Source organism: Metarhizium brunneum, chromosome 2 (genome assembly GCF_013426205.1).
Source record: "Metarhizium brunneum chromosome 2, complete sequence".
Lineage (NCBI taxonomy): Eukaryota > Fungi > Ascomycota > Sordariomycetes > Hypocreales > Clavicipitaceae > Metarhizium > Metarhizium brunneum.
In genome coordinates, this window is record NC_089423.1 from 2,421,943 (window position 1) to 2,434,887 (window position 12,945).

At 51.9% G+C, this 12,945-nt stretch overlaps 3 protein-coding genes across 3 annotated transcripts; 1 reads left to right on the top strand and 2 right to left on the bottom strand.

Annotated features, from left to right (window-relative positions):
- Positions 1-22: 22 nt before the first annotated feature.
- Positions 23-5,499, bottom strand: mon2 (the record flags this gene model as incomplete). Its single annotated transcript, XM_066130199.1, has 6 exons — positions 23-2,089; positions 2,152-4,632; positions 4,685-4,773; positions 4,834-5,214; positions 5,280-5,346; positions 5,422-5,499. The coding sequence occupies 6 exons, from the start codon at positions 5,497-5,499 to the stop codon at positions 23-25; spliced, it is 5,163 nt and encodes a 1,720-aa protein (XP_065986408.1).
- Positions 5,500-6,706: 1,207 nt separating this feature from the next.
- PRPS2 (Ribose-phosphate pyrophosphokinase 2) lies at positions 6,707-8,055 on the bottom strand (the record flags this gene model as incomplete). Its single annotated transcript, XM_066130200.1, has 6 exons — positions 6,707-6,769; positions 6,834-6,907; positions 6,968-7,103; positions 7,174-7,491; positions 7,560-7,860; positions 7,976-8,055. 6 exons carry the CDS (start codon positions 8,053-8,055, stop codon positions 6,707-6,709), a joined length of 972 nt encoding a protein of 323 aa, XP_065986173.1.
- Positions 8,056-9,075: 1,020 nt separating this feature from the next.
- Positions 9,076-10,857, top strand: G6M90_00g036980 (uncharacterized protein; the record flags this gene model as incomplete). Its single annotated transcript, XM_066130201.1, has 1 exon — positions 9,076-10,857. The coding sequence occupies one exon, from the start codon at positions 9,076-9,078 to the stop codon at positions 10,855-10,857; it is 1,782 nt and encodes a 593-aa protein (XP_065986524.1).
- Between the last annotated feature and the right edge of the window lie 2,088 nt (positions 10,858-12,945).

A 12,945-nucleotide genomic window follows, 5' to 3' on the forward strand; every position in this document is an offset into this window, starting at 1 on the left:
TTGTTATCGTACAACCAGCATTCTAAATGATCCCCAACTCACTGCCAACAGCCTCCAACGCCTCTCCCAGTAATCTCAAGATCGTGTCATCTCCGCCGACGCCTAATGCTCTTACCAACAAGGGATAAAGCCGCAAAAGGTGCTTCCTTCTTTCGCCTCTAGCCTTCTCTAGCGAAGGAATAGCCTCACCACGGCTTTCAAGCTCTACAAGCTTCGTCAATGTCCAGACTAGTTCCTTGCGCTGACTGAGTGGTTGTGGCATCTGTCCACGTAGTGGCTGGTCAGCGACGTAGGCGCGAATGGTTAGTGCGCATCGGAGAATGAGAAATGGTGCTGCTATGCTGGCGATGCGGTTTCGAAGTGTGGATACCATTTCCTCTTGTTCAACTTGTTTATTTTTCCTTGATTTTTGTTTCATGGGTTCGGAGGCTGTTGACTCTAGAGGGTCTTGGGCGGACACCAAGGAGAAGAGCTCGTCGAAAGCAACATAGGCCATCCTCCTCCGTTGCGTGGGCGGAATTGCGACCGTACGACCTGGCCTCGGCGCGTAAAGGGAGTGTAGGCCATATTTGTCCTCTTTGTCTGGGAATTCTTGTTCTGTATGTGTGAAATTGTGAATGATGGAATTCTTAAAGAGGCTCTCGGCATATGATTTTCTGGTTTTATCGGGAATATCATCTGCGCCAAGAGATGGAATTATGAGGGCTCGAAGGCTGCGGAACGATGAAATGTCAAACGTTTCGTCCTCGTCAAAGGATGCTCCATCGGCACTCTCATCGCACTCCGCACTGAGAATACCATCTGCCACACCGACGACGGCAACCCAAATTTCCCGAACAGTGTTGCTGGGAATTCCTAGCGCCCTTATTTTTGGGAGTGTAGCCTCCAGTACGGACAGCACTGACGAGGTTGCTAGTCTCCAAGGCTGGACTGATTTTGTAGAGATGGGGAAGTCGTATTTCAAAGCAATTGGCTTATGAAGAGCTGACAGCGCATCCGAAAACGCACCACTATTATAAATGTCCTCTTCAGACGCGTGGTTCAATATCAGAGTCTCGACAAGCTTCATACTGGCCTTGGACATGGCCACGTAGGTGCGTTTCGAGCCAGAGACATAAAGCTCTCGTTTGTACGCCAGTGTGACAAACTCTGACACTTGTTTAATCACGGCTGATATCACGCCCTCCACATCAGTTCGAATCATTTGAACAGCTGCCAGTGTTTGAGTCTGCAGACTCGTAGCATGCTCAATGTCTGAAACATGTGTACTAACTGAAGCTTCTTCCACAGTCTGACGCAACAAGGTAAGCATGCGTCTTACAGTTTCAACAGTCAAATCTTCTTGAATTAGATTGTAGACATCTCGCAGTGCCGCGACGTACGCAACCAAGCAGTTTTGATTGTCTTCTGCTTTGTCGCCCACCGCTTTTGAGGTCGGAATGCCCCTTGACCACAAGTCCCATGCGAACTCAACCGTCATCTTATTGAAGATTGGTTTCTTGTTGTCTCCAGTTTGTGAGAGAACATGACTCAGGGCCTTAAAAGCAGCAGTATTGATCTCAAGAACCTTGAAATCAAGCAAGGTGGCAAAATGCCCAAGAAGTTCTCGCCAAAGCTGATTGAATGACGGATGAGCTGTGAGAACATCGATGTGATTGGCGAGAAGGCCGGAAATACCATCAAGAACCACGACAGCAGTGCCGTGCCAGTCCACCTTGTCCCTTTCATTTACGTCGTCGTTAGATGCAGCGTCAAGCTCTTCCTCTAGGGAACAAAGAAGTTTGAAAATGACCGACTTGATGCATATTGACCAAGCCTCCGGATTAAGGCGGCCGCCATTTGCATCAAAGATTCTCAACAATGTTTGAATGGCTGAATTTCGCAAGTCAAGACGCTCATCCGAGGCGACTGTGGCTAATCTGAGAAGTAGTAGCATCCATAAGGCAGCATCTGAGCCCTTTTGTGTGTGATCTGCTGCCTTTCTTTCTAGCTCGGACTCGTCAGATCCATTCAATAGATCCGCTCTGATCTCTAGAGAATTTTCTTTTGCAGAAAGAAAATCTGACAATACCCAGAAGAAAGTGACCGTCTGCAATGTTTTATCAGTATACACCACACATCCATGAAAATATATATACCATGTAAACTCACCGTTAGCGCAATGTTAAGATCATCGTCCTGGGAGCAAAACTTGTACAACGTATCCACCAGAATCAAGAAGCAGGAATTAGGAAGAGAGGACAAAAAGTCCGAGCAAATAAGCTGCAATGAGCCGAACGCCGATCGAGTCAGCTTGGGTGATCGTGTGGAGAGCAATCCGGCCTCTGGACCCCGTCTACGTTCCTGAATAGCATTCGAGGTCACGAATCCGCTGCCAATGATGTCGAACGCAATATCCCAGCCACTCACCAGACTCTCGCCACAGCCCTCGATCAAACTCTTTAAACCTTCCAGGATGATTCTGTGAACCTCAATGTCTGTCGCCACACTGGCTACTGATGCAGAGCGAGCGTTCTGGTTAAGAGTTGTCAGTGCATCCCGCAAGGATGAAAGCAGCCTTAGCTGCACCGGACCCCTGCTGTCTTTCGGTATCGACGTTGTTGCCGTAGCTGCTTCGAGGATAAAGCGGGAGAGCGTCTCTGCAGCTTTAACCCTCACATGGGCGCCTAGAACGGGGGAATCAAGTGCGTGGATGATCTCGTTTGTCAAGATATTCCAACCCGATGCCGCTGGGTTATTCATCAGAAGCCTTTCCAAGTTCACATTCGCGATTTCACCCAGTTTGGCCAGTGCGAACAAAAATTCTTGATTTGGCGATGCCGAAACAGTGGTGGAAAAGCTCAACACGCGGCGGTGGCCATGGCCAAGCTGCTTCTGCGAGGACTCGATGGGTGACGGAGAAGCAGAGTCACCCGCTTCCGGTTTCTCTGGAAGGTTTTGCTCAAGGAGATTACACACCGCTTCGACTACTTCGACGAAAGGAGCGTTGGGGAAGTCAACAGTGCTTTCGATCAATCGCGAGGCAGCAGTTTCAACAGATCTTATCTCATTGTTGAAATTGGCCATTAATGAATCGGAATCACCGCCGTGCTCGGCTCCGCGGCCAATGGACGGGGTTCGACCAGGTGCCTTGCCAGTGGCAAACAATACGAAATCTGCCTGTTGCAAGGTCTCAAAGATGATGCCCCATGCTGAGCCCAAGGTTGGGCCAAGCGCAATCCCGAGGTTGAGAAGGGCTCGCAAACAGAGTAGATTCCGAGTGTTCAACGACACTGCGGCGGCGTCAAAGGAGGCATTCCGTTGCTTTTCTGCTGAAGGAGAGGCCGGCGTTAATGTCTCAACACTTAAAAGACCACGGGCATTGCTGAAGAGTGTGTTTGCCGTGTCAGACGGGGTGCTGGGCGCCACAGATTTGGGCTGGCCCGAGTTCATACAAGCAGTGAGCAAATTAGGCGGCACAGCAGACTTGCCCAGTGTTGACAAGAAGGCGTCTCTAGGAGTAGTAAGCTGCAGCAGGCCAGATACATGGGCAAATCTCTGAAACGATCGCACCAGGCTGTGATAATACTCGGAATCGAGAGAAGCGTATAAGAATGTAGAGAACGTTGCAAGAATGGCAGGCCAGCATTCATCAACAATGGCGGCGCAAATTTTGATGTCCGGGTACATTGGGTGATCTTTAAGTTGAAGCGGATTGACGGGAACCGGATTCTTTTTAAAAGAAGCTGTCCGCTCTAAGCCTGCTAATTTCTTTTCCGGCAGATCAGAAGACGCGGGAGAGTCTCGACCAGAATCGTGCTTCGAGGCCTTGCGGCGGCTGCGGCTCTCGCTAGGGACCGTAAGGGGTAGGATAAACTTGGCCAAACCGTCAGATAAAGATGAGAGACACGACAGAATCAGACTGTAGACGTATGATTCGGGGATGGACGGCGGGTCGGTCTTGTCAAGTTGGTCAATGCAAGGTACTCTAATAGAGCTCCATTGAGTGCTGATGCCCGTGTTTGAAGCTTCAGAATTGATGGAGCTACTAATTATACCACTCATGCCGGCCTCAAGCATCGCGTGATCTGTGGATTGAGCAAGATTTGTCGACGGATCAGACATTGGCATGGTAGACTGATGGCCAAGCCCGATTACCGCAGGCTTTTCTGTGCTTAGCCTAACAAAGGTTGCAGCCAGTGTCTTGATGATATTCCTCTCCCCCTTTTTGTCATCATATAGGGAGAATATCTTTCGGACCAAGACGTAGTCGCTAAATATGCTTCTGAATACTTCCATGCAGAGTGCTCTCTTCCACAATGCCGAATCCTGGTCCAGTAGGTGTGTGAGGATTTCCAGAGCGTCACCGCATTCCTTTGGCAAAATGTCGATGTGTCTTCGCAGCATTGTGTACAGAATGCGGACAAGCCTGACTGTGGTAGCAAAGGAAGGCCTGCCCTTGAGAGCGCTGACAATGAGAGGCATTACTCTGACGCGAAGAATATGGGCCTGCTCAGCGTGTGTAGTGAACACAGAGGCGTGATTTGTTATAACAGGCTCAATCAGCTCCAGCCCGAAGGTTTGTGGAAGGCTCGAGAATCTCAAGAACTCGGGTCTCTGGTTCTCAGTCATGAGGCATAGGTCGTTGAAGATCTACCATGCCGGTCAGCTACATTCGTCTTCGGAATTGTATGAGATAGCCTACTCTGTATGCATCAAGGGCCGCTGCACGAAGCTGAACCGTCCCATCCGCAGAGGCCGCTTCACCAACCACCGGAGCATCTGGTCCATTCTCTGAGCAACTTGTCAGCCATCAATAGGTATTGTAGCGTCCTACGCAAACCAAGAACTTACTATCTTCTGAAACAACCTTATCAAATACCGAAACAACCAACTGCTGCAGCGTTGCGGCACTTGTATTATTCACAATCGCATTCTTGCTACTTTGCAAAATGAAGCAAATGTTCAACGCTGTCACTAGCAAATTCCCATTCAACTCGGCAGAGTAGTTCTGCAGCAAAGACGGCAGAGCCTGCAGAATCTTGAGCTGAACATCTAGCCCAGCAGAAGACGCCTGCATCAACGCCTCCAGGACTTGGTTGAGCTTGGACTTGGGCAATGCCTTGGCGACGATGAGCCGCTGGAGGCATACAATGGCGATGGCGGTGAACTTTGCGTTTTTCGTCCCGCATGCTATGATGAAGGGGTTGACAAAGTTGGGTTTTTGCGAGAGCACTGGACACACGAAACGGTTAGATGACGATGGATTCGAAAGAGCTTGGCTTTGATGATGCGCATACATTCTGGGGCTGCTTGCTCAGATACGCTGCCAAGCTGCTTGAGCTCCTCAAGAGACTTTTCAGCCGCCTACAACGGAGTATCAGCACACTTTCATACATGATATAACTCGATTTAGCGTCACGCGATGCGCTGCAAGCGTACCTGTCTCAAGTCATTATGCTTCCTCTTGCTCTCGTGTATGAGGTTCGCCAACTCGTTGGCGAGCAGTTGCGTCGTCATGTTAGGCTAACCCGCGCGAAACCCGCCCGTACGTACGCAAAGAACCCCGTTTCTCATCCATGCAGCTTCGGGGATTAACCGGCGCGCAGTTATTTATCCAGATGAGATTGCAGAATTTAATGTTCAACCGATGCACTGTTGGTGTTGACGTATGACACGAGAGACGGCTGTGTGAGGTGTGGTGCCTGCCAACAAAGGGGACGTGGCCGGTTCAGACCCACATGCACCCGCACCTTCTGACATTTGTTATCTCTTTAGATGCGGAATGGCTCGTGGAGACTCGCTTACCTAAGAAAATTGTATGGCAGAGGAGTCTCCGCGAGCCACGCCGCATCGGAGGTCTTTTTTCCCTTTGTGTTTCGTCCCCTTGACTTGTATCATGTTTTTATATTTTTTTTTAAATAAAAAAAACCCTTTTAAACATGGTTCATTTACATTTTTAGCTTAAAAGTATCTATTTTTTAATTCTTGAAACCTTTGACTTTTTTTTTCCGCAATATTATACGGAGTACTAAATATACGGAGTATTACTACTCCGCAGTAGGCGCAGGTATCGACACAGCTCCACATTCATGCGCGTCGTCGGGATGTATACCGCGTGCCGAGACTCTCTGCCGGGTAGCATCGCTCCTCCTTTCCTGCAGCGTATCTTACCAAGAAGTCAGTTTCGTGCTAGCATTGAGTCCCCATATGTACACGTCAGAAAGATGGTGCGTGTTGATTGAAATACGTAATAGTTATAAATAGGTGCCAGCTCTATGGCATAACCACTCGAGACAATCCAACGTATCTAAGCGGATGACAATCCAAGTTCATACATGATTCTTTTCTCCGTGAACCCCCAATAATCGAAGATACAGAAGGCCTTACGCCTGTGCCACGTGAAGCTATGGCAATGTGACGAAAATCATGGCAGAACCAGCTCTGCGAGTCTAGCGGCCGGGCGGCCAGTGCATCAAATATGCGCTTTATTCTAAAATTGCTTCAAAATAGCGCATCAAAAGGCTTTTTGCTTCGTAAATAAATAAACAAGCAAATAATTTCAACACCAATCAGCAAGTCGAGCTCGGCTCCTCCCAAAATACAAAAATATCCTCGCAGCACTGGGGAACGCGTTAGCTAAAGCCCGTTGTTCCATGTCGAGTGTAGGAAGCTGACTCACCGACGCCAAAGCAAACTTCAAATCCAGTCATGAACACGTGGACGCTTAAACAGGAGCGTTGGTGAAGAGGTAAGAAACAGATTCACCGTTGTGTGTGCGGCGGATAGCCTGTTTATAGAGTCAGTTGTGAGCTGATCCAATCTTGGTCGACGAAAGTTTTCATCACACGTACCTCTGCTAGAGTAGCCGAGACGTCAATCACCTTGAGTTTGGGACATCTTTCAGTCTTATCACCGAGAGGAACGGCTGCAGAAATTGTTAGCATAGTATTTTTGATAAGCCAGGATAATCTCAAGTGTAGCTCACTGTTTGTGACAACCAAGCCGGCAAGGCAGGAAGCGTTGATGTTCTCGATCGCCTTGCCACTCAGAATGCCGTGAGTGACAATAGCGTAAACCTCCTTGGCACCGTGCTGGTTGACAGTCTCGGCAGCCTTGACAAGCTGTTGCAGAATGGTTAGTCCATGCGGCTTCAAAGGGAAAAAAAATGGAGGAGGGGATGGGTTTGCATACGGTGCCGCACGTATCAGCCATGTCATCGACCAGGATGGCAACCTTGTCCTGAACATCGCCAACCAGGACCATGCGGCCAACGACATTGGGGCGAGGTCGCTCTTTGTGAATGAGAGCAAACCCGACATTCAAGCGGTCAGCAATGGCAGTGGCTCGCTTGGCACCGCCGGCATCAGGGGAGACGATGACGCAGTTTTCTGACTCCAGATTCTCGCGGATCCAGCGAAGAACGGAAGGCTCAGCATAGAGGTTGTCGACAGGGACGTTGAAGAAGCCCTGAATCTGAGAGGCGTGCAAGTCCATGGTAATGACGTGATTCTAATAAACGGGAGTTAGCAAAGATGGTCAGCTGGTCGTATAATCGGGCGTTGATGCGTTTTACATACGCAACCAGAGACTTGCAGCATGTTGGCAATGAGTTTGGCACTAATCGGCGCACGCGACTTGTCCTTCTTGTCCTGGCGAGCATAAGGAAAGTTGGGGATGACGGCAGTGATGCGACGAGCGGAAGCAGTCCGGCAAGCATGGATCATGATGAGCAATTCCATGAGCCCGTCGTTGACGTCTCCGGGGGCAGTCGACTGAAGGATGAAGACGTCTTCATCTCGGACAGATTCTCCAATGGACACACTAGTCTCTTGATTTGAGTAGTTGAGACTCATTGTGTTGGCGACATTGATGCCCAGCCTGGGGTGAAATATCAATCAGCCAACGACGCCAGGTGGATACATGATGAATGATGTGCCAGTGCCACACATTTTGGCATCAGTTGCAAAGACGAGGGGGGGAAAAGAATGCATACCGACTGGCGACTTTGGCACTCAGATTCGGGTGAGAGCTCCCCGAAATGAGCTTGATTTCGTTTGCCATTTGGTCCAACATGGCCGGTGATGTTCGGCGGGAGGGGAAAGTCGGGAAGGAGCGCAGATGAAGTCGATCGAGGTCAAGTGGGAGAAATTTTTAGCGGCACTCAGAAGGCTGCAAGTGTCGCGGGCTGCGGGACCAGACTGGCACTGATTGATCCCGCTGAGACTCGAGTGAGACCAGGACTGCAAGGGGGGCCTTTGCCTTTTTATCTTTTGGCTGTCGGTACTCAATTACGCACTTGATACTGGATGGGTATGGAAGTATGCGACGAGCGAGGACTCTACTACGCTCGCGAGCTGCTCATGGGTGCGAGGCGTCAAAAGTTTTTTTCTCTAGACGTCGGCCGGATCAAGCCATTCGCTCGCCTGGGGCCGATGGATCAATCTCCAAGTCACTGCCGCCAAAACCGGGTGCTGCCCGCTGCCGGTCTCTCTGCTCCTCCCCATCTCCCTCGGCGCCGAGTCATGTGATGGGACGCTGCCTGAGTGCCAATTGAGACCTCTGGTGGACCGTACATGTAGGCGCATGTCTGGTAGCACGTACTTGATCACACACCAGTGACGGCTCGCAGCGGCTATGCTAGGCTGGGGCGTCTGCAGTGCGCTAGAGCGGCTGTCAGCCCACTAACATGGAACCAGACTGGACCGTTCCAGACGCGCTCCCAGAAGCCCGAAGCTAAATTCACAGACCAGACAGCACTTCACCATTGCTGACGTCTTTTCGTCGTCACTTCGACCCCCCGCCAGTTCACCCGACACAATCGAGCACCAGCATCATCGCCCGTCAGCGACTCCGGCAAGAGAACGCCGTCAGCCCGTCGCCTCTTCTCGCCACTGTTTCCTTCTGGGCTCAATTGCGGCCGCTGCGTTGCATGGTGGTGCGGCGCCTGGTGTCGGCGCTGGTGCCCAAAGCTGCCCGCAACTCTGCCGTATCGCACACACACTCGTACTCACACAGACACAGACACACACCGCTTCTGCCAGGCGGTTCGACAAGAGACCTCACCATGTCCTGTGCCCCGACGACCATATCACCATGGAGAACTTGTCGTTTCTTCCGCCACGGTTAACGTCGTCGGCGTCATCGTGCTCGTCCCTCAACGACATGTCCTTGAGAAATCGCAAGTTGCGCCTGCTCGTTGCTGCCACGGGACCCCGCGACACATCGTGGGCCCAGGCCCTTGTCGTTCGACTCTCCAAGAACCCCCATATTGAGATGCGCGCCATCGTCGACGACGTCGTTCCCCGGCTCACACAGACCATCATTGTCCTGGAGAACCGAAGCCTGGCCGCGGGACAGTGCGGACGCGCCGACGACGTCGAGTTCTTTCGCCAACAAGCTTTTGACCTGGTCGAGTGGGCAGATCTGCTCGTCTGCGTTCCTCTGGATGCAGATGGAATTGCCAAGATGCTGGCCGGCATTGCCGACACCTTCCTTGGTGAAGTGTTCCGGGGGTGGAATATTCAAAAGAGCATCGTGCTCGTCCCGGGCATGAGCACACACATGTGGTCGAATCCAGCCACAAAACGACAACTCAGTAAAATACACAGAAAATGGAATTGGATCCGGGTCATGACCCCCATCCTGTGGCACTACGAGGGGCAGATGAACCCCAAACGGGTTCCCAACTGGAATGGCTTCAACGAGGTGCTTGGAATCATCAAAAACCAGGCAGATTTACTAGGCCTCGGCCGAGATGTCGAAATCGCAACCAGCACCGCCGTGGTTCCCGACACCAACGATGTCCAGATTCGCTCCAAGCTACCGCCTGAAATATGGACAATGGTGCTTGATCACGCCGGCGACTGGGAGCTCGCCAAAGCACTCGGCATGTACACCAACCTGCCCATGCCAACGACGTGGTCACTCGAGCCCAAAGATCCCACCGACCCTCTCAAAGTCTACGAGCACCAACTCGAATGGACGGTCCTCACCGGAAACCCGGCTGCCATTTGCAAGAAGCTGTCGCAATCTCCGCCAAACTTCCAGTACGTGCCAGCCTTGGTCGTCAAACTCGTCATACGCTTTGCCCTCATCGACGTCCTGGCTTACATGGAAGCCAACCGGCCCGAGCTCTTCAGAGCCTTTGACGGCACCACCCTCCCCACCAATGCATCGGCGTACTACCCACGAACCGACGTCCTCGACTTTTGGAAACAGAGCAAGTGGTTCCGCGACGAACACTTGTACGACGCGGAAGCCGTCGACGGGGCCTCCAAGAACGGCCACGTCCGCATCCTGGATTGGTGGTGGCGCCGCTCCGGTCTCCCGCTACGGTATACAGAAACAGCTCTCGAGCAAGCCAGCGGGCGCGGACACCTGCTCGTCCTCGAGTGGTGGCGCGATGCCGCGGCGCAAGACGAAGAGATCGTCCTCCGACCAGGCCGGTCTCTCCTATGGGCCTCGCAATACGGGCAGGCGGACGTTCTTCAATGGTGGGACGCCTCAGGGATACCCGTTGCCCACGGCGATGGCGTTGCCAAAGTCGCATCGCGCTGGGGCCAAGTCCAGGTCCTCGAGACGTGGCGCCGTCTCAAGGGCGACAACAAGCTCGTCTTTGATGCTGAGGTTTTGCTAAGCTCCACCATCCACCAGCATGTCGACGTGCTGGAGTGGTGGCGCAGGTTTGCGCACGGCGAGCTCGAAGGCATGGAGGGGAGGAAGCAGCCCGTCGAGTTCCGGACGTGTAACATTGAAGAGGCACTGGAGGATAGCATTGGCGATCCGGACCAGAACCCGGCAAGGAAGTGGTGGGCACAGTATGGTTTGGATCTACGCATGAGAAACGAAGAGTGGCTGCAGACGAGATACTTGTAACGCGAGGACTGGCATAGGCGTTACCGGGATTTCTTCATCGCACGTTGGGCGTTGTGTGTGTGTGTTTTTTCTTGCATCTTTTTCTACTATTTCTTTTGCCCGGGGCTTTTGTATGCAAGGCGTAAGGGGGCAAAAGGTTCAAGTTGTTTTGTTTCCAGGCAGCACACTCATCGTACCACATGTTAGGCATGCTAAGATATGAGCAGAAAGTGAGACAATGCACAAATAAAAAAAGGGAAAAAAGTCATCATCTCGTCCCTAGTAGTATTGGTGTTTCAGGCAAGTGTCAAGAGCCGGCATGAATGCAAAATCCCTGATAATTAAACTGTCAGCCATCCAAGTCGACGTCGCAATGGCAGCGCCCCTGTTGGCCAGCAGCAACCTTTGCGCGGTATCACATCATGGCTCGGTATTATTTTCCGGCACGGCGTCATGCCATTATCGTTCCACCTGGCTATAACACCGTCTCAAAGGCTCTGTCCTACTCGGTACGGGGTCCGGCGCGGGCATCCGGGACGTCCCGAATCCTGGTTGAGTATGATTGCGCATGGAGTCTTTTCGCGTCACTCCATAGAGTTATTGCATCTTGGCGCGTTTCGTCGCGAGCAACCCCATCGAATTACGCTGGGTAGCATCTGTACATATATATGTAGAAGAGTTTAGAAAGGAACAAAAGAAAGGGCCGCTACACATACATTGTAAATGCACGCTCATAATACTACGCCCATGGTCAGGGAGCCTGTGGCGTCGTCATCGTCCTTGGCGCGGCTGCAACCACGGGAAGCAAAGAAAAGGCCTTCTTAACCTGTCCCGCCCAAGCTGTCGGGTCGACAGTGCGTCGGGTTCGGACTACTGATTTTCTTTAGCTTTTTTTCCCCTCCTGGCCGGCAGGGGCTTTGTGAGAATTGGAACTCGCTGTTGGCCCGCCAAGGCTCTGTCCCTTGTCCACGTAAATACTAATACCATGCTAAGCTTCTTCGGACCTCGTCTGTTGTTTGCCCAGGACGCCACACAGGACCCCGGGGGGTTGCCAGGGGTTGGTGATAGTTGTGGAAACATGGCATTATCGACATGGCACCATCAGGTTGGGCCACGGGGACGGGGACCGTATTCACCACGGTGAGAAACTGACGATGCATACGATGTTTTGTGTGTACTCCGTATGTATGTACATACTCCGTACTCCCGACGCCGTATGGAAACCTGGACAGGCATGATCCAGTCCGCTAATCCAGGACAAAGGATTCAAAAACTACCACGTATGCCGGTAACAAAAGCAAGCATTGAGATTGAATGCGCTCCACACACGACAGTTGTTTGGCCGGCAACCGACGCGCCGACAAGCGGGAGGTGTTGTGGACGCTCAAAGGATTCGACTTGGGATGAATTTTGTTTCTCGGGCCAATTAATTTGCGCTTGCCATATCCGTCTTGAGACGAGACGATTTCCGTGCTGCTGACGTTCGCTTGTCGGCTGTCTGTGTGGCACCGCACGCTCTTTAGCCTTGACCATGCATGCATGTGTCTGGTGCTCTTCTAGAAATACGGAGCTTCCATGTTCCATGCAGGGGCCGGTGGGGGCCCGAGTCAGAACATTGAATGAATGCACATGGACTCCTCATTTCTTCGTTGCTGAAACTCTAAAGAACGGATTGTACCAGCTCACATTCGCTACCAGCCAAGTTGTAAAAGGGGTCCAGCATGGGGGCCCAATGCCCTCCGTAATATAGTCATCTGCATGTCGGCAACTCCATTTTGGCCGTCGTGTGCATGCGCGCGGTGCACTTGTGGTTGCAGCCATGGTTATGCTTGGTGTGGCTTTCTTTCTGTCCATCCAGATATATAGGGGAGGGAGCCTTTGTTGAGCAACGCCAAAGTCGAGGAACCCGGGAATCATGGCCAGGGCCGAGGGTTTCTCGTCCGTGCAGCCATCCATACCATTCCATTCCAACAACAAGTGCCCGTCACGGAGGCACACACAACACCGCAGCCTGTACTCAGCATGACGTTGCCGACGGCCTAGCCGTGCCCGCTCGTGATTCCGGTGAGAGTCAGCAGCCCATCCACAGCCTTGTGTTGGCCTGGACAT